General features: G+C 43.4%; 1 protein-coding gene across 4 annotated transcripts in view; it reads right to left on the bottom strand.

Annotated features, from left to right (window-relative positions):
- The window catches only part of slc35f3b (solute carrier family 35 member F3b), a 70,930-nt gene that overhangs the window by 9,616 nt on the left and 33,713 nt on the right, over positions 1-27,601 (bottom strand). For 2 of the 4 annotated variants that reach the window (XM_042065944.1, XM_042065945.1), the window contains exons 3-4: positions 10,665-11,010; positions 5,154-5,373 (exon numbers count right to left, since the gene is read on the bottom strand). In XM_042065944.1, the coding sequence (XP_041921878.1) occupies positions 5,154-5,373; positions 10,665-11,010 (566 nt within the window). Of the gene's footprint in view, positions 1-5,153; positions 5,374-10,664; positions 11,011-21,076; positions 21,733-22,161; positions 22,464-27,601 lie in introns of those variants that run through there. The other 2 variants (XM_042065947.1, XM_042065946.1) reach the window with 2 other exon arrangements.

Here is a 27,601-nt window from a genome sequence, read left to right as displayed (position 1 = left end):
CAGACAGCCACAGTCAGAATAATAAACAGTCTGGCCCAAAGCATCAGTGGGGCTCCACAGAGAAGATACAAGACTTGACCTGTTGACCTGAAAACATCCCACATCTTGTTTTGAGAAAGCCATTGATTCTTAGGCTTAGGATCATGAGACCTGAAAACTAAATGACTTTGGTAGGGGCTAAAAGTACCATCTTATACTAAAAGTAAACCTGGAATTTGACATTCAATTAAGGTCCATTTAGAAAAAATATTACCTGGTATTGGTCAGCAACAATACGTAGCTGAATAAGTGGGGTCGTACCACATATTCAACTACATACCTACCCCAGAGCGGCTCTGACCTACCATTAAAGGTTGTATCAGCGATAGCGGGGATAGAGAGCTAGCTCACTACTCCCTCCCCCTCCCTCCCGTGCAATTGAAACTCTCCTAAATGCGAATCTTGTCGGTTAATGGTTGAAACACTTTATTTTGCTTTTGAGTGGTTGCGTTTTTTTTTTTTTGACGGACTGCTTATGGGGCAGGCAGCTAGCGGATCGTTAGGAAAGATTAGATGAATATGATAATTTATGTTTGGGCCTGAAATCCCTGATACAACCTTTAACACACACACATACACACACTCACACACAGACACAGAGGTCCACACATCTCCTATCTGTCTCTTCAAATACCGGTCTGGTTTCTTTCTCCATACAAATCCCTTCCGCAGGGATTGCTTTACTTCCCTTTTTAAAACAAACCACTAAAAGTATGCATTAGTAGGATCTACTCTTGAGAGTCAGGATAGGCCTTTCATACAGAACCCCTCCTGGCTTTCCTTCAGGGCTGCTACCAAAAGCCTGTCCACCCATCTCTTTATAACTCCCCACATCTAGTAGTTTACTTCAAATACTATCTGAAGAGTTTAGTTACAAAACTTAATATCTCAATTTTTAAGAATATTAATAAGTCATATTATTTAATTGTGTATTTCTAACTGTGTTGTTTTGACTGAGTAAAGATAAATCAAATAACAATAACCCAATTACAGTTCCATTGATATTACCTAAAAAAACAAACTAAATAAAAAAATGATTTATGAAAATTCATTAAAATGGAGGATATACTATAACATTTGGGAGCCAAACTTTTCATCTCATTACAGTCAAGAGAATATGCTGTAATGCAGCCCAAAATAGGCTACTCAAGAAACTGAGCAGCCTCTTGCTCCGACCTGTTCTAGAATCATCTAGAATCTAGAATCTAGAATTTGAAGTGAGCTATTCTACAGTAGAACCTATTTTGCAGAACCTATTATACAGAGCCGTGCTATGGCTACTGCTATTGTGTCTCACTGACATGGTTCTCATTTGGTGAATGAGCAGACTGTCTTGCAGTCTGCTACATGGATATAGTATAGCCCTGCTGGAGAGAATGATAAATCACAGCTCCCATTTGTTTCAATGGCTGATGCTATGCAAGCTACTTCAGCTAAAGAAGTATAAAAAGACTCAGTATAGGTAAAGGTTTATTTGTGATTCATTTGAATATTAGGAGTTTGATGCATAAAATTGATTTGTTAAGAGCTTGGCTTTCTTATAAAAAGCCCAGCGTTATCACACTTTCTGAAACATGGCTGAATAATGATATATCTGACGCAGATGTCAAACTTGATGGTTATACTCTGTATTGAGCAGACAGGTGTAATTGTGGTGGGGGAGTAGCCACCTATATCTCTGTATCTTCTGTATATATCCTTATCTTCTGAACTCATTATACCAAAGGAGAGAGCTGTACATTTTGAATGCTTATTTGTTAATATTGCTTTTCATGAAAACAAGCAGATAACCATAGGTAACATCTATAGACCTCCAAATTCTCCTGTTGAATCGACAAATTGCATTCTTGCTACTATTAATTCATTAGACCATGCAAATAAGTTGATTTTACTGGGTGACTTCAATCGGAATTGGCTGGATCGTTCATCCTTTCATGAGAAAAAATTATTTAATGGTCTAAACCTTACTCAACTCATTACTGAGCCGACTAGGGTGGTTAACAAGTCCAAGTCTCTTCTCCACCCAAATAGAATATCTCAATCTGGTCTACTACCAGATTGTTTTAGTGATCATTTAATTGTTTTTTGTGTTTGGAAAATAAGTCTACCACGACTGCCACCTAAAGTAATTAGGATAAGGCAGTACAAAAAACTGAACACAGAGGCATTCATCCAAGACTTAATAAGCATTAATTGGTCCAGATTTCAATTGATCCCTTTTGTTGAAGACGCCTGGAACTTCTTTCTCTCTGAGGTTCTTAAAATCATAAACAAACATGCACCTTGGACTTCTGTTAAGGTTAAGGGTAGTCATTTACCCTGGATTGATGGTGATTTAATACATCTATTTAAACAGCAAGATAAAGCCTGGGCCAGTTACCACATAACAAAAGACGCTGCTGATTGGGCAGAATATAAGAAATTAAGAAATGCCTGTACAACCAAAACAAGAAATGCAAAATCAAATTACTATAAGCATTCTTTATCAGACGACTTTAAAAACCCTAAGCAATTCTGGAAGAAACTTAACTCTTTAATTAACAAAAAAAACAATAGTCTTTCTGACAAACTTAGAGTGAACAATAATGTGATCACTGATCCTATTTCAATGGCCAATGCCCTCAATGAACATTTTTCCTCCATTTGTTGTTCTCAATCATCTGAGGTCACTTGTTCTAATGTACAGATACTGTGAACAACAGCTCATTTTCGTTTTCAACAATACATCCCTCTGAAGTCCAACAGGCAATATCAGAAATAAAATCTTCTAATGGAGCTGGTCCTGATGGTTTGGACATCAAGTTGATCAAACTTTCCTCTCACGTCCTAGAATTTCCACTCTGCCACTTATTCAATTTGTCACTCTCCACATGCTCAATTCCATTAATGTGGAAATTTGCAAAAGTAACACCACTACATAAAGGTGGTGATTCACTTAATGTCAACAATTATAGACCGATTTCCATAATCAGTAATGTAGCTAAAATATTTGAAAAGCTTATTTTAAGCAACTGTCTAAATACGTCAATGACTTCTCCCTCTTGACTCCAAATCAATCTGGATTTAGATCTAACCACTCTACAACAACTGCCCTTACAACATTTACCAATGATATTTTTTCAGCACAAGATAAAAACTGGTCTACTAGTGCAATTTTTATTGACCTCACTAAGGCATTTGACATGGTCAATCACTATATTCTGCTTGACAAACTTTATGCTATTGGTCTTTCCAAATCAGCTCTCTGGTTTAACTCATATCTTCATTACAGACGTCAAAGCGTGTCTCTTAATGATTCTCTTTCCCAACCTAGAATAATTGAAACGGGTGTCCCTCAGGGCTTTTCCCTAGGGCCGCTTTTATTTTCCATCTTTATAAATGATCTCCCAAAAATGAGCTTAGACTGTCAGATTCATCTACAGTATATGCAGATGATACAGTTATGTATACATCAAAACTCGATATATCTGAGATACAAAACTCACTTCAATCTGATTCGTATTCAAACATGGTTTTCTTCTAATCTGCTTCTGTTGAATAAAAAGAAGTCAGTGTTTCCCATACATTGACTAATCTGTGGCGGAGCGCCACAAAATAAAAATCGGCCGCCACAGATTAATATTCTATGTTTAATTTAATTTAATTTAAATTAAATATAAGGTCAAATCCTTGCATTGCCATTGAGCTGCGCTTTTTACGCACGCAGCCTTTCCTTGCCCCGCCCCGCTCTCTCTCGTAACTGGCTGCCACTCCTCTGAACAAAATATTCACAATTGTTGAAGGATTGTTGTTGCCACATAGAAGCATTGCATAGAAGACGTCTGGCTAAATTGCTATTAAATCCACTTAGCATCGTGACCATGCTGCGCAAATTTGTTCAAAACTGCTGCATTTAAGTGAACTCTGCTAAGGTCTTATCACAACATAGTAGTCTACATTGAAGAGACTAAACTAAGTTAAGTTATGAAATCAAGCAGTATCTCAAAGCTAACGTTAGAATAGGCCCTACTGTTTGGTTGTCGAATTTAGCATGCTTAGCCAGCTGCTTGTCAATTTCGTTGAAGGGCTCATTTTATTGACTCTGACACTGAATGTTTGCAAAATCCCGATGTAAATGGAATTTTTTTTCAAAATTCAAAAGTGCTTGTCCCAAGGAGAAGTACGAACCTTTATTTTAACTATGTAGAAAACGTTATGAATTGCATCCACACATCAGCAGCCTTTCAACTGTGTTACAATGGCAAGGGTTCCCTCAAACGTCAAACGTCTTAAAGTGACAGGCACTCAATTAGACCTATTCACTACCAAGATGATCTTAATACCCCCCCCCCCCCCCCTTAATTATTTACATACAAGCTGCAACTGTTTTCCTCTTGCCTGATAATTTCTTTATGTGTATGTATGTGTATTTGTGTATGTAGGCTATATGTATATGTGTGTATGTATGTCTTCATGAATGACCTTAACTGTTGAATACCTAATGGTTGGAATTGGGAGGGTATGGGTAGTTTTGGTGTGAGGGAGAGCTTTTGTCTTTTGTCTTTTGTTCGTCTGTATGTATGTATGTTTGTATGTTTGTAATGTATGTTTTTCTTTCTGGAGGATGTTACATCTCAAGGGGTTTCCTCTTAATACATTTCAAATTTCAAATTTCAAAAAAATTTCAAAAACAACCACCAACGTCTTCTTTAATTTCCCTCAGTTTCGGCACCAAAACCACACCATATGACTACTAACCACAGCCCCAAAAAACCTCTTTGTGACTGCCCTTCTTTTCCTTTCTCCAAAGCACATCTCAAGACCTTTTTGTTTAATGATCACTTCTCCTCTACACCCAACACATAGCTCTATACACATAGCTTGTCTTTGTTGTATTGTTATTGTTTGTCTGTTGTTGTGTTTTCCTTCTACTATGTAAAGCGACCTTGGGTTTGAGAAAGGCGCTATGTAAAATAAAATAATAATAATTATTATTATTATTTACATTAGTACGTATATGATTGAAAATAATGCCTATGGGAAACAATCTCACTGACACCAACTACCTTCCGTGGCCTTGCTGAAGGCGACCCTCTAAAGGCCCAAAGCCTGGGCAGCTCCCCCAGTGCGCTCACCCGTACTCCCATGAAGCGGTCCCTCAGAACGATCCAGGAGAGCAGGAACACGAAGGCCTTGTTACAGCAGAAGAGGGCCGACACGTCCGTGGTGTTGATCTTGCGCAGCGCCTGCAGGTACAGGTAGTTGGTGAGCGTCCACAGGAGGCCGAAGGGAGCCACCTTGGTGAAGAAGACCTTGGCCGTCAGCCCATCATCCCCAAAGAACCGACAGCACTCCCTGCAAAAAGAGGGACAAGTAAGACATACAAAGCTACACACACACACATACACACACATACACATATATACATGTTCAAATGTACGCACATACATACACATACATACACATCATTGATACACACACGTGATTGTCTTCAAGGAAAGAAACAATATTATCAACGTCAGTGAATGGTTCACTAATATTTCCGTTTGTAGTTCCGTTTTCAGCATGAAATATTGTTCTATTTCTCAGAAGTTCCACTTTGCCCTTTCTCAGCACACACCACGCTCCGCTCAGCAAATGTTCCTTCCTTTCAGTAATGACTGTTGGCTTGCAGAAATGTCTAAAACATCATCTTCTTAAACTCACTGGGGAGGTAGCCGTCAGCTACAGAGTGTAAAACATATTTTCATGTACACCAGCCATGGAATGGGTGACTCCAGATTTATTCCCATTAAAAGTGTATGCGTTGGGTTTTTTACATGTTCAGCATTTTTGTTTATGATAATATGAACAATGGCAATATGAAAACTCTGAATGTTACAGTGACTCTTACCAGGACACGCATTGCGAAAACGTGCATTCAAACAATAAAAAAAAATATTCAGCGGGTTAATTATACAAAATCAATAGTGAAACAAAAGCAGACTGCATTCAAATGACGTTGTTATTCATACCAATTCAACATTCTGCCTTGATACTGGATATATAGCGGATGCATTGATTCTCTCTCTCTCTCTCACACACACACACACACACACACACACACACACACGCTCGATGGTGTTTAAAGCCCCCACCATCGACTTCAAGGCAGCGCTGCGACCGTCGACTTCAAGGCCCCTAACCATAACCTTAACCCTAACCCTTCCCTAACCCTAGTGCCTTCCATGCAGCGCTGCCTGGAAGATGACATTGGGGGCTTTAAACACCAAGTAACCACACATGCACAGTCGCACACACACACACACACACACACACACATACACACACACACACACACACACGGAGCAGCAGTCTCTTGGCTGCAGCCCATCAGTGGTTCTAGCGAGGACCAAATGAAGTGTGACAGCTTGGGAGAACCGGCAGAGAGCTCCCCTCTCACATGATGGCTTACTCTCAACTCTCAGCCAGGCCGTTGTCAGACATCCACACACATTCACCCATACTCCCAAACACAAACATCCCAGCATCCCAAACACCACCTCAGCAGCATGCAGGACCACCTCGGCCACCCTCTCAAACCCATCGACAGGCCACAGATGTATCCAGCCTCTGAAGTATCATAAACACTTCAGCTTTATGGCTTTGATTGGATTTCAACTGGCGTCTTCTTAACACACCGCAATTTGATCATTGATCAGACTGTTTGGCCCTGATGGAATGTAGCCCTAAGCTTTTACTTTTGATCATGCCTTATCATTCTTGTTGAGATACCAGGAAAGACACTAGTCTACATCAAGATTCCCTTCATTAAGAGTAGCCTAATTAATTGCAAAAGTTAACACAGACTACTGCGATTTATGTTAGTTAATTAGTGTTAGGTAATTGATGGATTATTCACATTAATATATGTATTTAAAGATCTTATTACATAATGTATATCTTAACTTTTGATAACTACCTTTACAAATCAACTTGAGTTAAAGCTGCTTCTAAAAAATAAAAGCAGGCAATGATGTGCTTTACTGTAGGTTGTGGAATATCAGTAACAATGTTTTCTAGTATCTACCAATTTTGATATCATACTATATTTTATCCACTGATCTAAAACATTACCATGTGACAAAGACTACAAGTCATTTCTTTAATGGAGATCCTACTCAGCACCTACAATGATAAATACGGTAATCGACCAGGGTCAGTGGGCAAAGTTGAGGTAGATTATTTCCTCATCAAGTTCCTCACTCTCTTAAAACTGCAAATTAGATTGTAAGGCAGTTCAATCCCATCCTCTGTTAAACCACAGTGCAGAAAAGCCTCGCTTGCTTCAGTTCATCAGAGCAAAGTGGTACACGGGAAGAGTGTGATGTGGAGCAGGGGCGTAGATTTGCGTGGGGACCGAAGGACGTGTCCACACCAATGTCAAATTACGACTGAAATGTCCCCACCAATATTCAGGTTGAAATGGGGGGGAAAGCGCCCACATGCGCTACACAAAGAGTTAAATAATTTCTCACTTCAGTGGTGCGGATCATCTCGTACAGATCTTGTAATGTGCAGTAGCCTATAAGGGTAAATCGCGCTGATTTGAAGTTACCTATAATAACTACCAGTGAGCCGCAGTCTCCTGCGCAGCGCTTCAGCTTCACTACAAGGCATATGAAGTGCGTCCAAATTTACCCATTCTTCTGAACTCCTCGAGAAGTAGGCTACTCATCACACGTGTCACATGAAAGAGCCTTTTCTCAGCTTTTAAACGGTGCTAGCTAGCCACTATTTGCTGTGATAAACAGTTCACGAGAAAAATAACTTCAAGAGATTTAATAATTATTCTCTGCGCACATCTCCACATCCATTCCTCTCGGTGGAATATCGTAGGCCTACACACTCTTCACGCAACACATGACAAACCATATATCAGAATAAACAGCAGACCTTACCAAACACAAAGGTGTAATGCATTCCCGTGTATAGTTAGCTGTTCCAGAGTAATCCTGTTTTGAAATAAATTGTAGCAAAATTCAAAGTCTTTCGGCTTTAAGCATTTCTTAAAACTGAGCTGTGCTTAGATCGCCTAGATATCTGTAAATATCAGAATCAGAGAATATACAGGCAGCTCACGGTTAAGAGTTTGTCAATGTAGCCTTAATGATTTCTTTTCACAAAATGCTAAGCATGCATGTATTTCAGTTTCTTAAATGGGTCAATGCATGATTTCATAACATACCAAATAGAAAATAAATGTTAAATATAGCCTACATATCTGTATTAAAATCAGATTATGTAGGCTACACAGTATAGTTAGATCAAGTTGGACTGTAGCACATTTTAATCATGGATAGTAGTTGGACAGTAGCACATAATTTTATATATCTATAGTGGCTGGTGAAAGAGTTGAGTGGCTTTTTTTTTCGGGGGGGGGGGGGGGGGGGGGAGGTGTTATAGTGGTGTCCCCACCAAAGCTCAGACCAAACCAACGCCCTTGATGTGGAGAGAGAGCTCAGAGGTCCTACTAGACCCAGAGCTGCACCAAGAGGGACTGCCTACATTGCTGATGCATTCATAAACAAACAAGTGGCTCCATCCTTCAGACTCATTAAGCAGAGAGGTCCATGAAACCCAGTATAAAGCAGTTTGGGGGATTGACTTGGTTGCTGTCAAGGAGGGCTGAGGGTGTGTCCCATTTACATGTAAACACACCAACCAAAACACTCCCTCAGCCAACACACCCACTTATCCACCCACACGAACAAGGCAAGCCACAAAACAGCGGCTCAGTGAATAGGAGGTCAGGCCCTTCATTTCATTACTGGAGCCTTGGACAAGGTCCCGGATCAATCACAATGACATCTGCGGTCTGTGCTTGCCACGGCACCACGGGATCAGGTGGACCCAGGCCAGCGGCCTCCCCCCTGCTCACTATCCCCCCAGCACCGCTGCACTCTCCATTACTGATAAAGCTGGGCTGATGTGGAACAGGGAGTTCTGGGAAATCAACACCGACCAGCTAGTCCATCTCCTCAGCCACACAGGAACAGCACTGCAATGTGTGTGTGTGTGTGTGTGTGGGGGGGGGGGGGGGGGGGCATGTGCGAAACTCCTATGTACGACCAAGTTGTGATGAGTGAGCGTTTCTCCAAGCACTAGGCCTTCAGACAAAAATCAATGGAAAGGAACGAAAAAACTAGGTGAGTCATCGAATGTGGTTAGGAGTTTCACTGACGCAGCCATGCGAGGTCACCGGCAAGCTCGATGCCTCAACTAAAAAATCCCCACAAAAAGTGAAACCAAAAAAGAGACCTCTTCCAAAGGCTTCTGTGGATCCGTCCCTATGACTGCGTTTGATCCGCTCTCCCTCCTCTCTTAAGTCTCCCGCGCTGGTGCTGCCAGCTGCAATCTGAATAAGTACAAAGCACAAATCCCGCTCAGGATGCCGGGCACGTGGCTGCTCCTTGTGGATGCGGGAGTAGACAGCATGCACAGAGCTCTATCCCGGAGCTCCCTCCTTCTCTCCCTCCCTCTCTCTCTCTCCCTCCCTCTCTCCCCTGCATCGACCTCACAACTCCTACATACAGTAGAGACGGTGTGAGGTGCATCTTAAAAAGTGCAGGAACTCCCTCTTTCCCTCTCCGCCAGAGCAGCCCAGAACAGCCCAGGCCCACTACTAATCATGAGAAGAGATTCCGCACAGGAAGTCCCGGCCCCGTGCGTATTCCTAATACTATCATCCAATCCAATACTGCCCTTGAGCCACATCTGATAATGTCAAGGGCTATCTCGAAGCTGAACACTGCCCTTGAATGTCCTCCTGTCATTGCTATGGTCTTTCTGCCTAGGTACAGCTCTAGTTTAGCTGTTTTTCAAAAACAAGTAGTGTTATTTACATGTTGCAGTCTGGTATCTGATATTTTATTCAGAAAGTAAACCATTCTTGCAAGTGTTAATTTTTAATTAGCTTGGTACCTCGGAGGTAAAAGGGTTCATTTGTGGAAAACTATTACCAACGTGCACAAGTAAGGCTGAGATTTCTAGGTGATTAATGAAATGTTTTGCTGTGTATACACTCAACACTTGGCCCAGAGACAGGTTTACACGCCAACGTGATCAACAGCAAGGTTTGGGGGCAGTATTAAATTGCAAAAGCAAGGTTTGGGGGCAGTATTAAATTGCACTGGGTCTCTGTGCTCAGCTTTTCCCAGAGAGAACTACGCAACACACCTCAGTACAGTATGCAGACGTGTGATTAGCAAGACGATATTCACATAGTGCCACAAAAATGAGTCAAGCCAGATCATTTCCTGTGTTATACACTTAACTGAATGTTGAGGCTCAGATAAAAGCCTAGCGATTAAATGTATGCACTTATGAGATAAAAACCTAGATAAAAAGGTGTATTGATCAGATTAAAACCTAGTGTTTTAGTATAGGTTTTTGTCAAATCCCTTGGTTTGATTTTTTATCTTTTTACAGACAAGACAGTAGAGATTGACAGGACAGAGAGATAGGGGTCAGAATTCAACCCGTGTCCACATTTGCACATAGTCCCATATGTGGTCAGGCTGCTGCTGCTTGCTTCACAGCTGTGCTGCCCCACCACAACGTTTTCAGCACCAGCTTGAACAAGAGGCGTGGCACACCTGTCTTACCTGAACCTCTGCTTCGGCGTCTGCCTCTCCGGATTTTTGCACATGTGCCCGACGTAGTAGAGCGGGAAGAAGAGGCAGTTCCAGGTGGTGGCGAACCACGTGAGTGTGAAGGGCGCGTCGAACTGCTTGAACGTCAGCTTGGCCAGCTGAGTGGAGCCAGCCCAGGACGAGCACACGCACATCACCATGGCGATGCCCCACAGGGCCTTGCGCACCTGCAGCGCAGTCACCCGTACGCAGCAGTGCAGCCGCCGCTTGCCGGAGGAGCCTCCCTCTGTGCTGGTCCCCACCGTAGAGGCCTGGCCGTCCGACGTGCCCACCACATTCTCCCGCGGCCGGTCCTCTCCTGTGGCACGCACACACACACACACACACACACACACACACACACAGACAAGCACACATACACACACACACACAGGGACACAGACAAGCACACATACACACACACACACACACACAGGGACACAGACAAGCACACATACACACAGATACACACAAACACAAACACCCACAAACAAAGAAAACCACACACACACAAAGAGAGAGCACTTAATCAATGAAACAGTCAGTGACAGCATTATTGCACAAACAGGGAAGTTTTCGATTGCTTCAGCTACAAGCCTGCTCTGTTCTTGTTTCCGTGTCCCAGTGAGGGTATCTTGTCTTGTTGCGTGTCTCTGCCCTGGCTCAGATTCTGCCCATTTCTTTTCCTGCTCCTTTTCCGACGCACTAAAAATAGCCTCTCTCCTCTGGCTTAATTGAGCCAGAAAGTAATCAATCAGACCTCTGAGTCCCAAATCTGGTAATCAAGTACGGCAGCCTGCTTGCCCTGGAGAAGACGTCAGGAGAGAAGGAGGAGAAGAGAGACGGAGAGAGAGGGAGCGCCTGCACTGCTCTAGAGGAGAGAGACGAGAGAGGCCACCTCTGCTGACTCGTCTGACAGGCAATGACAGTCTCTCCTTCGCCACTCGCTCCAGGCGTCCAAGATTTTCAGTTGTGTCGCTTTTATGTGCCACAACGCCAGAGGTACCACACTAGCCCCCCCAAGTTTGTTATTTACCACTAGCTGGGAGAGGAGGCTAAAGTTCAGTCTCTCTAGAGAGAGAGAGAGAGAGAGAGAGAGAGAGAGAGAGAGAGCTGTTATATATTTACTCTATATTTACTATTATACATAATTATCATACTTGGCTCTTCTCATTCACAATCTACGCCTACTAGCTGCCACTTCTACTAGTATTCCGGCAACCAGAGTTGTTCACCACCCACCATGGGTTGAATTGACACTAATAATGTACTGTGTGTCAGAATACTGCCACAGGTTCCCCAGCTTCCCCTCCTTTCCTCGTTGTGATTATTTGTGAGGGATGCGTACCACAGCTGCCAGCACATAATGCAATGGCCACTCAAACAGGCTGGCCACTGACTCCGAAAGGGAGTAAAGTGCCCTGGTTACTGTAAGTGCCAAAGTAATTAAATGATCAATCACTTGTAAAGTAAAGTGTAAAGTTTCTGACTGTGTTGCCCTTATAAAACCCAATGCCGGTACTCTAATGGATTTTTGGATGTTCCCCAAGAGACTTACACTGTGACACAGGAGGGTATAGGAGACTCACGTGACAAATACTGTTAATTGAAGCCGTTAGTCTTCACTGTAAGTGGATGGCCATGTTTGGGAATCACATTTCCTTGTAATATGTGTAGAGAAATGCTCACTTGGTACTTGAACAGGTGACTGTGGTGGTGCCACACAGTCCTCCGTGAGACAGCATGAGAGCAGTACAGTACACATTAAGATGTCCATCCAGAGCATACTTTTTGTTTTTGTGTGTATGAAAATAATAAGTTGAACTTTGGGTGGCTGTCTGATTTTCATTATAAATGATCCTCTGCAGAGAAACTGTATTGGCATTTGGAAAGAAAGTGTAGTGTTCACACAGCTATAGTGTTCACCGAGATGAACCATAAGTGAGGGGTAACAATGAAAAATGAGATGTCAAACAAAAGTTACGCCTAGCAGCAAGTGTGTGTGTGTGTGTGTGTGTGAGAGAGAGTGTGTGTGTGTGCAACTGTGTGGACTAAGCAAGCAAAATGCAAAAAGACTAGCAAAGTACCGCTCTATTTCTGCAATAATATAGTGTATCCATTTGGAAACGATGATGCCATGCTAACCCATAATCACCAGTGCAGAAAGGATGAATAGCACAAAGCATTCCGTGTTTGATCAGACCTGTCTAAGCATGTAACATCAATGTTTGGATCTGTAAATTCTTTCCCTGTGTTAAGGTACAAATAAAGGCATTAAAATGTGTGTGTGTGTGTGTGTGTGTATGTGTGTGTGTGTGTGTGTGTGTGTGTGTGTGTGTGTGTGTGTGTGCGCGTGTATGTGTGTGTGTGTGTGTGTGTGTGTGTGTGCATGCTTGTGTGTGTGTGTATAAAAAAGCACTGAGGACCCTAATGTTGATCCACCCTAATAGTATCACAAACAGACCCCTGTACCCGTCTTCTGCAGTGAGACTAATGCGATGTGAAGGCTGCCCTCCACTTCAGACCCCCTAATCTGTGAGTGGAGCTGCACCGCCTCCAGACACACATCTCCACATCAGCATGAAGGAACAACCGCCGAGACAGATGCAGGCATCAAGCTCTCTAATGACACAATGATATCACACTAAGCTGCCTCTGCCTTTGTGACATGCTATGTTGGTAAAGAGCTTGTGAGCCACATTATAGCCTGTTGTTTGCGGTGGGTTATGTTGTTCGAGACACGACGTATTTCAATAATGATGTAGCCTACACCAGCATAATGGCATACCACAGGGGTGCCCCAAAGCTGCACTTCTCCACCCTCATTTGTAATAACATAAAAACATGAACATTTATCTGCAGAAAATATCAAACACACTTCAAGTCTCAGATCCCTATTAAGACACAGCTAACATAATACACAATACCATACAGTCCACCAAGGACACTTGTTTACACATAATGAAATAACTGGAGTGATGTAACCTTCCTGACATCCTGGTCTACAAGGATTCAAGTAGACGTATTTCATGAGGGCAGGTCATTAGCTGCTTGTAGCTGTAACCCTGTTTTGTCCAATTATCGTTCAGCAAGTAAGTAAGCTTTCCATGTTATATTGTTCTATTAACATATTTAACTATACATATAACATATACATATAGTAACAAACAAATATAATGCATGTGCAGTTAGTATGTTCATGATTATTCACACTCATAGAATGTGAATATTTTCCAATGTTTTCATTTTCTAATTCTTCTATAATGTGCATGTTATTTATTGCCATTTAGACTACAGCTAAAACTTTGCCACTGAATGCTCCGTACAGTATCTGTTGCATACAGGCAGATTTAGTGACCTTATCTGTTGTCCTGGTGAGCTTATAAATCACCACTGGGAGTGGCGTGGAAACACACACACAAGCAGTTGCCTTTTGTCTGACACGCACACAAACAAAAGGAACTCCGAGCCTGTCGTCGTCACGCTCAAGGTCACCTCCGGAAAGGCTGACCGGTTTGTCAGTAGCGCTCGTGCGTTCTGCTCCATATTTCCCTGGCCACCGTTACCCATCACAGAGCGGTTTTAATCTCCAAAACCCAGACGCAGCCAAGCATAACAACACCAGAGGAGTCCGAAGCCCAAATAAGCAGTTTTTCAGACCGCCCGCATTCTGTGCAGCCACTAAAACAACATCTACTGCGCCGGTTGTTTTGCACCCTGCACGGCGCCTGTGCAATATTTGCTTGTTCTGTGACCTTTACATTAGGTATCGCCATAATTTTAATGAACTCACTCTGTTAATGAAACGGAAATCAATAAAACATCAACCCCACATATTCACAGTCTCACAGCAAGACCTGGACAGCAAAATTCAGTCATTCAAACCGTAAAATGCTGAGGTGAGGTATTTTTTATATACCAATATGATTTGGTAGCTAATTTTCCAGAGAGCTAGCATGAAACCGGCGGATGGGGGTGTGCAGAAATCACTGAGCTCAGACAGTCATTGTGTATTCAGCAACATTATGATGAGAGGCAAGAAAAAACATCATCTATTCTAGACCACTTAGACTGATTAACATGAGAGGCTGAAAACATTCTAGTGCAGAGAGAGGGCCCTTCGAAAGATACCTTAGGCCTTCCTCACAAGGACACACATCTGAAGGATCACGCTTGCATGACCCTGTAATTGCCAAATGGCTGGCCTTGCAACCTATCTGCTAATCCACCATCATTGCTACTGTCAAGGACTCTGAGCTCTGAGAGTCCTGAGGAACACCCCTCGGAGTCCACTGGGGAGGTTAACGTCATCCATCATGCATTTCGCCTTGTATTTTTGAATCTTTTAAATACTGCAGCTGCTACTGCTGGGGCATGGTGGCCTACTTTTTCCCTACGACTCCTTTGCGCTAGATGAGTGCTCCCATCCCAGAGTGGATCCAGGTCTGTGTTTGAACGTTCACCCCGCCTGATAGGCAAACACAGACATCCCGGAAAGGAGGATTAACAGGGCAAAGTCAAAAGTTCACGGCTGACATACAGTATAAAAGGCAACGCACCGGCTCCACTGACAGACAACACTTCTGAAGAGAGGTTAGCGGCGACAGGATGTGGTTTAGTTAAATACAATCCCTCTCATCGCAAGAGAGATAGCAGGGGAACAGTAGGTTTCAGAACTGCACGCCACAGTGTGTCTTCCTCCCCCTCCACATGCACTCTCTTTGACTGTGTCAGTGCTGCGTCTTTGTCTACAATCTCTTTCCCGCCTATAATCCTCCTCTTTGTCTTCCTCGTCCTGCTCTGCTTGCTCAGTGTAGTCGAGCACTCCTCCTCCTTCCCCTCCTCCTCCTCCTCCTGCCTGCTCCACCCTCTCCGCTCCTCTCCTGTCCTCTCGCCCGGCCTGTCTCTGCACTGCAGAGCTCTCCCACTGAGAGACGCAAATCCGTCCGAGCTGCCAGTCCGTCCAGCCCTGGTGGCCGGCATGGCCATTTTCCACTCGGCCCAGTGGGGAGCCTGTGTCCTCTGCACCCCACACACAAAAGCACACGCACGCAAGGGCACACACACACACACACACACACACACACACACACACTTACAGTACTCAGCAGGGAATACATTCTGACTTGTACTGTCTGTATGCGATCAGTGATGGATGATGATACTCCCCATGTGGCTAGGCAGGGTGTCTTGTGTGTGTGTGTGTGTGTGTGTGTGTGTGTGTGTGTGTGTGTGTGTGTGTGTGTGTGTGTGTGTGTGTGTGTGTGTGCGCATACATCGTTAAGCAGGACTGTATTTCTTTGAAGGCCAATCACTGCTCTGACTTTGATCTACTTAAGTAATTAAGCATTGTGTGTGTGTGTGTGTGTGTGTGTGTGTGTGTGTGTGTGTGTGTGTGTGTGTGTGTGTGTGTGTGTGTGTGTGTGTGTGTGTGTGTGTGTGTGTGCAACAGAGAGAGCAAGTTTGTGTGTGTGTGTGTCGTTTGCAACTTTCTGAAGATGACTGTGTGTTTGCAGGAGAGTGCTAGTAGGCACTTGTCTACGGGGACAGGATGTTTTCATTGTGGGGTGTGTGAGGCCTCTGACTCATCAGCAGATGGGACGTGTTTGAGTGAGAGGGGGATTGAGTGGAATAGCTTGGAATAGCTATTCCAAGCCTACATCTGCACTCCTAAAAGCTTTCAACATCTAACTTCCTTTTAACACTTGACTATTTTCAACTGTTTTTAGATATTAAAAAGGTCATAGCATATCTGTACCCCTTAGGTCTAGTGTTACAATGCAACAGAAATAAATAGAAAAACTTGCTCCCCAATAGAAGTATGCAGCTCGACTTTAAAAATGTCCAAATCAATGGACGTTCCACTTCAACATCCTCCGTGACAGATTTGGCACTTTACACCTTGGATGTTGAGAGGCACAGGGTCCTGAGTCAGACGGGGGTGTCAGAGCGAGTAAACAGCGTGAAGGGGTGAGGCTGGCGCTCGCTGGTGTGTGTGGTGTGTGTGTGTGTGTGTGTGTGTGTGTGTGTATGTGTGTGCATGCGTGCGGGCCCGACTGTCTGTTTACTATCTGTGGCAGCGATGTTGGTGGCGACAGACACTCGCAGTCAGAGAGGGAGGACTCAGCTGCCATGGCACATCCTGGAGACCTGTCAGTCGTTTTTATCAGCGTAGTGTAGGGGATGCTGCTGATACTCAGACCAAAATAAACACACACACACACACACACACACATGTGCACACACGTGCACAAGGACAAACACAAACACACCCAGACACATGCACACCAACAGACACACACAACTGCTGTAATACTCACACTCTCCTTCTCCAATGCCCCCCGGGGTGTGGACACTGATACAGTAGAACGCACAAGCAAACAGGTAATGGCTGTAAACAAACACACACATACACACACACACACACACACACACACACACACCCTTCCCTCAACAGACCCCTGGTCAGGGTGGAGGGGGTGGCTGGTCACCGGGTTGCTCAATCCGTCCATGCCTGCACGAGCGCCGCCCCATTGAGCCCTGTGAGGCCCAGCTGGTGGAGCAGATGCCAGAGAGCACAGGCCACGGCAGGCCACCGCGCAGCCTCGTCGCTAACGCTAACGTTACTGCGCCACACTGCCCACTGACACGGCAACACTCAGTGTGGCACTGGCATGTGTTCCGTGACTGTGAGAGACTGTCTGTGTGTTTGTGTGTACAGACGTGGGTGTGTTTATCTGTCACTGTGTACATGTGTGTGTGTGTGTGTGTGTGTGTGTAACTTTCTCTCACATTCTCTGTCCTTTCATCCACAATCAGCTCACTCTCTTTCCCTGTTCTCCCTCTATCCATTTTTATCCTTTCTCTCCCTCCATCTCTCTCTCCATAGGCCTCCTTGGTGGCTAAAAGCTGGTGATGGAGAGCATTTACAGGGTCTGGCAGCACTCCTAGGCCTCCACTCCACAGATCAATATTTCAAAGATTGGCCAAAGGGTCCTCTGTTGAGTTAAAACCCTTAAAGGTGTAGGTTTTTGAACATTCTAAGTTCCGCAACAATTGAAGGTTCTAAAATTCTATGTTGAATTCAATGAACCCAGATATTCTTTAGAATGTTCATTTCCCAACATTCCCGTCACACCGGTGTGACGGTATGAGTCTTGCTGCCGCAGGTGTCTCCCTGTCTCCCCAGAACCCCCTCCACTTCCCCCTCTTCCATCCTCCACAAAGAGGGAAGGGATTTATGGACCCTTTCAAGACAGTTCCATTATCAGCATCATAGTTGGCCCCACAAGACTTCCTGTTTAACATTCCATATGTTATCTTAATGCAGAGGAAGTAGATTGGGGCCCAAATAGAACGTTCAAGCACTGTTTTTGTTTACCTTGTTGAAAGGGTCTATATCGCCAGGCCTTATGTAACTCCGGACCTGGAGCAGTTGCCTGGCAAAGAAGTCCACCCTCTTAGTTACTTAACTAAATGACAGATGCTGGCGTGAAACTTTTTGATATTACTCACTGTTTATATACATTCCGCTTATTGGCTTCATAGTCATTTACCATACCTATTTCCTCAGAGTCTCATCCTGCCTCGGTTACTGTAGCCTGCCCTGTGATGGAGTTACGCAACCCTGTAGGGGACGAGGGATATTGGAGAAAATAATTCGAGAGTAAATGCTGCCAGCTTCATCATACGTGACATAATGGGATGTGACAATATTTTGAACCAACAGTTCCTCAGAGATTGGGAGGCCCATGTCGAGAAGGGTCTAGTGAAAGCGAGTCAGTAGTTCCTCTTTTTTCATCTGATGAAGCCTGCTCTCATCTGGGGAGGAAGGCTCTCTCATCCTGTGGGGAGTGTGAAGCTGTACTGAAGGAAACAAATAGGTTCCTGTTGTTTACCAGCCAGAACCATTCTCTGTAGAACACTAAATTGTTATTCCCTCAATAAAATAATCTCATACATCCATATGACTATTTTGCTCCACACACAAAATCCTATCTTTAAAGGGTTTAAAATGTTTCTGAAGAGAAGAAAATGCCTCTGAGCAGAAGGTGGGAGAGCATTTAACCTTATGAGCCACTCCAGTCTGATGGATGGCACACCTGTCTTTCAATACTCAGCAGCATGGGGAGACAGGATTTATATGCATGACGGTCATGCACTAAGTGAGCTCATGCTGATGGCCGTTATTAACCATCACCATTTCTAATTTCAACAGTCATCTGACCACCTGGCCAAATGAGCTATGAGCTTCACACAAAGGTGGGCATGTTTTTTTTTTTGGTCATTTAGATTGATAGGACACAGTGACTTCAGTAAGGTTAAACGATCATACAGTACATGTACTCTGTTAGCAGGGGTCTCTTAAAGCAACACCAAAGAACTTTCCCTCTGTCGCACGCACGCAATTTGTTTATCCAGCACTGGCTTTGCAAATAACAATGTCCACAGACAAGGTAGAATATGTTGCACGATTTATGAAAGTACGATGTATTGTGACATCAGATCCAAGTCAAATTTGTAGTTTCTTATGTCTCAATCTATCGAACTACAGATCCGCTACCCGATCTGGCAAACTTACATAGTGCGGTTATAGCCGATAAAGGGCCGCAAAGCGAATGCAGAAGTGCCGTTCACCCTGTTACAAGTTGATGAACCACTGAAACGATTTTGGAAACATTATTTTAAGGTACAAAAAACTCTTTGGTGTTGCTTTAAATATTCCAGCAATGTGGCTCACCTCCCTGTCTTAGCTACTTCACACACACAACCACAAAATCTTGATTTATTGTTTAATAAAGGAAAATTAATATAATTAATATAATAGATGCAAACAGGCATCTTTTTTTCTCTCTTTAATGGTGTCTCGTGGGAAAACAGCCCGGGTAGCCAGTCAATGCTGCAGTCAATGATATTTCATGTCATCCCCAGAGAAATGCATTGAGTGTTTAAAGAGCTGTCTATGGACTTATGGCCTTATCATTTTACAATAAATTCTCAATAGAATTTAAAGCGATATGTTCCATAGATGCCCAAACAGAGACACCATTAATAATGCTGACATCTCCTGGATGAACCACAAATATGCTTAAGGCGGGTATTGATTTTTCAAAACGCTTTTGGAAAAAAATCATCTGAAGGCTGGACCCACATCGTGGGAATTCATCATGCAATCCAGAGACAGGAGATGGAAATACTGTATCTATCTCTATTGAATATTTGGGTGCCTGTTGAACAGGGCTGTTAAAGAGCATATAGATCTTCCCCCCATTCTTTTTGGATCAATATGCTGCAGTGGAAAAGGCCAAAGGTGAACCTCAATGGAGGAGGCATGTGCAGTGCACATGGTTTCCCTTGCACAGTCCGGGAGAGAAATACTCAACAAAAATAATGCCTCCAAAATCTCTTTACCTGGGAGCAATGCTATACCGTTTAAAGGCACAATCTGAGTCACTCCTCTAGGCAGTGAAAAAAAGGCATCACATCACTCCTACAGCTTCCAGTTGATAATAGTGCCTTCCTCTCTCCTGCTGCAACCCTGACATGTTTTTTGTTTTTTCAGCATCTCCTACAGAGTCAGTAATGTACCTGAAGCAGTCGACACCCACTGGACCCCCCCCCCCCCCCCCCATTTTAAAAAAGAGACCTCCTACATACACAGCCAAGATTTTTTGCTAGGCTCATCTGCAGTATCTACCCACTATCCCCACAAAGGCCTGACAGAGAGGCTGTTTCTGGCAATGCAGACAAGCTCAAGTCCACAGTCCACAGTCCAACAGCAAATCATTTTCTCATGCTCATGACATTACTGGTCCCTATTTGATTCTGCTCCTTTTCAGAAGTCATCCATTATCATGCATCACAAAAGGACGTTAAAAAGATCTCTACATGAGTTGTGTTATCACAGCCTTTCTTACAGCTTTGTTCTTGTGATCCTATTTTGGGAAAACAGCATACTATCCCAAATACTAGCAGGTGGCATTTCTGCCATGTCATATGCATTTCTATGAGATATCAAACCCATGGTCAATTCTGTCATGTCCCTGTGATGCTAGGATCTCTACAAAACTAACAGCCCAGACAATACTAGGAGTAGGCTAATAAGAGCACACTGCAGGACAACCTGTAACGCTGGAGGATTGAGGAGGAGATTTGATGAGGCATGATTCTACTACACTAACACTGCACCACCCCTTATATCATACAGAGGTTTACAGCACAGAGAGAACACACTTATCTCATGGGAGTGTTTCTTCTTTCAGCTTCGTGACAAAAAAAGCTCCTGTGCATCCATGCCAAACTCATAAACAAATCTGGAATGTTCTGTCACACACACAGTATCAAGCCTAAACAAAACATAAAAGGGATATCCATAAAGGGAATACCTGAGATGATGAACATTTCCAGTGACAAAGGAGAGAAAAAACAGGTAAGGAAGAGAAAAGAAAACATGGAATCAAAGAAGAGAGTCAGCGGTAGTGTTGCATTAAGATGTGCCGCCGTGGAGAGCGGGTTTGACTGCATAAATAATGCTGGTTCACTGGCTCAGCACAAGATCCATCTACATCCTGACTGGTGGAAATGCTGCTCCGCTCTTCCGCTCAGAAAAACAAAAATCAAATGTGACAGGAGGCATGAACATATTTCCCTTCTTTTGTCAGGCCTTGATTCTCACGACGGAATCTCCTTGCACTGCGGGAAACACCGAGGGGGTGTCCCACACTGCAATAACAACTTATTTCATGGCATCGTTCCTCTCCCACGGTACGCCCTGTGATCCCTAGGTATCCAATTACCTAAAATACTGGAAACGAGTGATCCCAAACGATGAAAAATGTAGCTATATTATTGAAGGTTTATGCAGTCACGATTTTACGCAGTTCTATCATTGACTGCAAAGATGATAGAAAGAGTGGTTTCATTGTCGTCTTCAATTACGAAAAACACCCGGCGATTCCGTTGAGAAAATGAGAATGACCGATTTAACTATATCATCCACCCTACTCTTAAAAAATCCCTTTTATTCTTAACGCGCTCATGCGTGAAAGACGCACCACTCGTGGTTTCTGATTATGTCCGGTCTTTGGCACAGAAATCTAAGTTCCCTCAGCTTACTTTTACGCCGCCCCTGGGAGAATGGAGAGACAAGTGTGCTCTTGAGTCCTAACTAAATTGGACCCTCCCGGAGAAAATCTATCGATCGAAGTTGGCTTTAAATCCTAGGGTTTTGAAAAAAGCCGAATAAACATTTATTTATGGGCTCTGGGACTCGCACCAGGACGTACTTCTTCACATGCCTATACACACAATACACGCTCACACACCAGTTATCCACTTAACTGGCATAACTTGCGTCGTAGGCTCAAGATATCCCAATTCTCCTCTGACCAAACTGAATATAACATATTTCATGTTGCTGCATTTGAAATCGAACATGAAAGCAAGGCATTCTTTGTGGCAGAACGCATACCTTCTACTTTCGTCAAGGTGAGCACTGGGCTGTTGCAGGCGGAGAGCGGGGCGACCCTGGCCGAATGTTTCTTCATTATATCGAGCTCGGATAGGCAGAGCTCTGCCCGCGTCGGCTACATCCCTGTGGCTGGTGTTTTTCCAATCGGTTAGACTGAGTGAGCTTTTAATGTCCCCTTTCTTCTCCTCTTCGTCCTCCGTTTTGCACTCTCTCCCTCTCCGTGCTTCCTTTCCCTCGCACTCCCACCCTCTCCCTGTTTCTTTTTTTCTCTCTCTCGTCTGGTTCCCCTCCCTCCCTGGATCCGCAGCGCACTCCCGGATAGCCGTCCCGTTCCTCTCTCACTGGTGACATGAGCGATTGCTGCAATTTGCGACGTCACGACGGTTTTTCTTTCTCCCAAAAGCTCTATCTCCCACTTTGTATTCCACATCTCCTGACCCTTCCCGGACAAGTCCCCGAGGGAAAGCATGTAGACCCGGCCCCACCTGACAGAGCTGATCGCTCTTGATGGGAGCATGGACAGATTATGAACTTTTGGGCCCCTGGGCACAGATGTATTAAGGGCCCCCCACTAATTGTCACATATGTGGAAGGGGGGGTTTGGGGGTCCTCCCCCAGAATTTTTTTATTTTGTTTGATGTGATTTCCTGTATTGGTGCATTTTGGGGATGGCCAATACTAAATTCGGTAACACTTTATAATAACTACACACAATTCATCATTTGTTAAGCCTTTGTTACTTGTTCTTGTTCTACTTTCTTGTTCATACATAATTTATCATCAGTAAAGCATATTTGTTCACACAGTTATAAATGGTTTGTTCATAGTAAATAAGCCTATCAAAAAATATATTTGTAAGTACATGATTTATACTTAATAAATAATGAAACAACCGCTTATAAATGAAATCATTTTCACATTATAAACCAGTTGCAAATTATTACAAAATTCTTTGTTCATCATTTCTGATTAGTTAGGGTGAGGATACATATTTTATAAACCACTTCTTAATACTATAATTCATGATTAACTCAGGAGTTACAAGTGGTTAGTTAATGATATTTTGTGAGTTTATCTAAAGTGAGGACTTTCTATGCCTTGCAACACATTTTCACACTCATTCATTTAGCAGCCAAGCAACATACAAATGTCAATTAAATCAATTGACACAACAGTGAAAGCCGGGAATTGAACTCCCAACTTTTCAGGCTACTGCATGCTAGTCCAGTACCTTATCCACTACACTATCTTGGCCCAGATAGAAACACCTACAACTATGCAAGAGTTTCTGTTTTCTTCTACTACACACTGTGTAGTAGATGCATGTAGTATTAAACATCTGTAAACTATTATTAAATGCTGTATTCTTTGTTTGTAAAGCATTATTCCTACATTAATTCTAATCTGTAAATCATGTTTACACACAGTTAAAAATGGTTTGTTCATAGTAAACACGCATATCTCTATTATATTTTTGAATTGGCTGTTGTAATACCACTGGACAGAGGTAGTGTAGTGGATATGGAGCCGGGTTAGCATGCAGAAAACCGTAAAGTTGGGGATTCAAGCCCCGGCGTCCACCAATGTGGCTTTGCCCTTTAATTTCATTGACACGTGTAAGTTGCTTTGAGTGAAAGTGTCGGCTAAATGAATAAATGCAAATGTAAACTTTATAACTCATTTGTAAATGTGTTGCAAGGCATAAAACGTCCTCACTTTAGATGAGCTCACAAAATATCATTAACTAACCACTTGTAACTCCTGAGTTAATCATGAATTATAGTATTAGGAAGAGGTTTATAAAATATGTATCCTCACCCTAACTAATCATTAGTGCATGTGTATGTAACAACTGTTAAATAATGGAACTATTACTTCATCAAAAACATATTATTGCATAATTTATTAAGTATTCATAATAATATATTAACATATTTCAGATATAGGCTTATTTACTATGAACAAACCATTTATAACTGTGTGAACAAATGCTTTACTGATGATAAATTAAGTATGAAAATAAATTACTAATGATGAACAAACCATTAAGTAACAAAAGCTTAATAAATGATGAATTGTGTGTAGTTTTTATAAAGTTTTACCCTAAATCCATAGCCTACATCCTGATTTTTTTATATTGAGGCAATGATTCCATGCAAAGGCTTGGGCTTCAGGGCCCCCTGACCCCTATGGGCCCCTGTGCCTGGGCCCGGTAGGCCCGAGCAGTAATCCATCCCTGGATGGGAGGCACTGCAGCACATCGGCGATTGGAGCCCTGCTGTAAGACCCTGCTGGCTGCGGTATTCTCAAGGGAACCTCAACTTTAAGAGAAGTCACCAGATGGAAAACTTAAGTGTACCAGCTTTCTGTGTTCCTGTTTTATTATGAGACAGGTCACAAAGGATGCTCATGGATCCCTGGATATTCAAAGGAAATGCAGACCCTTCAGATGTTTTCTCAATCAGAGAGGAACATGACGTGACGTGAATGTGTCTTACACATTCTTTTAACATCCCAATGAAGTATGTTTCAGCTCTTCAAACTTCCTCTGGACCCTGCCACAGTGCTAAATCACCTCATGTTTCATCCCACTGCCAACAGTCCCTGTTGTGACTTCCACAGTGTTCTAGTCCAAATGCCCCAGAGCTTAACACTAACATCCACTTTCCTCGCTTGTTGTTTGGTAGCTGACTGACACCTGGAGCTGGCTGACCTGACACTGACCCTCCTCCAAGCATTTACACACACACACACAACACAGAGAGAGAGGACATACATGTATTCCTCATTGCTTTCCTGTTCCATTTTGATGGTAGCGTTAACTGCATTGGCAACAACGTAACACACAGAGTACTTCAAAGATAGCATGAAAACTAATTCTATGATTGTGTGTGTTAATGAGTGTGTGTGTGTGTGTGTGTGTGAGAGAGAGAGAGAGAGAGTGTGTGCATGCATTCTGGGCATTTGACTGTGCGTGTGGGTGTGCGCCTTGCCATTTCTCAGAGAAGCCACCTGAATAATTCACTGGCCAGACTCCTCGCACAAGCAGGCAGCCCATCCATAACTGGGCCATGGAGAGAGAGCCCAAGCTGCCCCCTGCTCCCTCTTTCTTCCCCCTTTCTATCCTCCTGGAGCTTTGACCGTTTTCATCTCTCATCTCCGTCTGTGCTGATGGGACCAGGGATAGTTGAGAAGTGGAGTGTGTGTGTGTGTGTGTGTGTGTGTGTGTGTGTGTGTGTGTGTGTGTGTGTGTGTTGGGGCGTGGGGTCCTCTGTGTACTGAGAAAGGTCTGAACAGTTCACAAATGGGATCTTATTCAGGATCCTCCCAGTGTAATATACACAGAGCAGAGAAGCTGGTCTTGAAGCTGTCTGCATCCATCTCATCATATTTTTTCCCTGCAGTGTGGTAAACTGATCTTGATGAATGAATTCCCCAAGGAGATTGGATTTACTGTCATGTTCTTAGCTTGACCAGGTCTTCTGTGTCCTATGTGGTTGATGCGGGGCAGGGATGTCTTCTGTGATGCACACACACTGGCTAAGCATGAGTGGGTGGGAACCATGTGTGCACATTACTTCCCATTAATATTTCAATATGAGAAAAGAGTACAACACTGGGACTGTCGGAAAATGGTGTGTGTGTGTGTGTGTGTGTGTGTGTGTGTGGCATGTTGGAGCATGTGTTTGTTCATGTATGTGGGTATGTATGCATATTTATGTGAAAGCATGTGTGTGCGTGTGTGTGTGTGTGTGTGTGTGTGTGTGTGTGTGTGTGTGTCTGAGAGAGAGAGAGAGAGAGAGAGAGAGAGAGAGATAGAGCTTATGTCATTTTAGTATGAAGCCCCATCACTGTGGCGAATTCTGTTGGTTCACTGCAATTTAAAATATGCCACTTGTGTCTTTCGCGTTTCATCAGGGATGCAACTGAGCATGACTGATATGACTGGGCGGTAGAGGGGAGAAACAGAGAGAGAGAGAGAGAGAGAGAGAGAGAGAGGGAGGGAGAGAAGAAGAGAGAAAGAGATAGAGAGAGAGAGAAAGGGATAGCGAGAGAGAGAGGCAAGGCAGGGGGGCTGAGGACTGAAAGACAAAATGTAAGACAGAAAAGGAAGACTCTACGCTATGAGTCATATCACCAAAACGGAGGAGGATCAAACACTGTGAGACCCCATTCACATACAGAACACACACAAACACATAAACACACGCATGCACATACACATACACACACGCACACACAACCCCCCCCCCCCCCCCCACACACACACACACACACACACACACACACACACACGCACGCACACACACGCACACACACACACGCACGCACACACACACACACACACACACACACACGCACAAACACAAACCCCTTCTCTCTCACACACATGAAAACATTATCCTCCCACTCTGCAGTAGCTCCTTAAAGCTCATCCGTTCCTCAGGGTGTCTTCGCTACATTCTGGCATGTCAGCTGTGAGCTGCTTCTTTTCTCAGGCTCATGGATGACATTGACTGTCCTTGAATCCTAATACATATTTCCAAATCTTTTCGCATAAACCTAACATAGTCGACTGAAACAAACCCTTTCCATACACCCACACATGCTATATAACACCTCCAGAATACACCATTACAGTACCTACAGTATCACTGTTACACTCCAAACATTAACATTTTAACGTTTTCACCTTGAATGAAATCCATACTGATCTACCTGCACTTAATAATAATAAAAATAATGCATTTTATTTATGGGCGCTTTTCTGAACACTCAAGGTCACCTTACAAAATCAACAATAAAACATTCAATAAATTAAACAAGCAATCAGAGAAAACAAGCAATAAAATAACATGATAATACCATTAATAAAAAAAGAACTTGCTGCACGTTTACTAAATGTCCACACAATTGCAGAGTTTTACTGTAATGCTGTGCTCTTCTGTCTACTGTGTGAGCAGGGCTTACCGTTAGCCCGTGGCAGGAGGTAATGAACATATTATTCATCGTTCTGATCTTATAGATCTTTCATTTCCTTCTCAGAGGCGCACGCTGTGTTTACAGCTGAACTCTGCGTGCTCATAATTAACAGTGTGACCGCCTTGTGGCTCCCCATACAACCGGCTGAGCAGGGCTTTTTTACAGCATTGTACACTTTTTAGTCTTTTTGTAGCATCTGAGGAGCCTGTTCTCACTTGCTCACCATCTCCGCTTCACCGGGAGAATAAGAGGGCAGGGAGGGGTTCCACATGTTCTAGTAGCGCCGCTGATGTGAATGTGAGAGGCATGAAAATTCACAACTATAGAAAAGAGTGATTGTCTCGAGGCCTGCTAGTCAACAGATATTTCCATATACAGTATAGGGATTCTTTCAATTCCAATTTTTATCGCTCTAGGGGCTTTACTGGAACGAAATGTAATCTAGCTAATACAAGGC

This window comes from Alosa sapidissima, chromosome 16, assembly GCF_018492685.1.
Source record: "Alosa sapidissima isolate fAloSap1 chromosome 16, fAloSap1.pri, whole genome shotgun sequence".
Classification (NCBI taxonomy): Eukaryota; Metazoa; Chordata; class Actinopteri; order Clupeiformes; family Clupeidae; genus Alosa; species Alosa sapidissima.
Note: the sequence above shows the minus strand (reverse complement) of the source record. Positions and strands in the feature narration are given on the sequence as shown.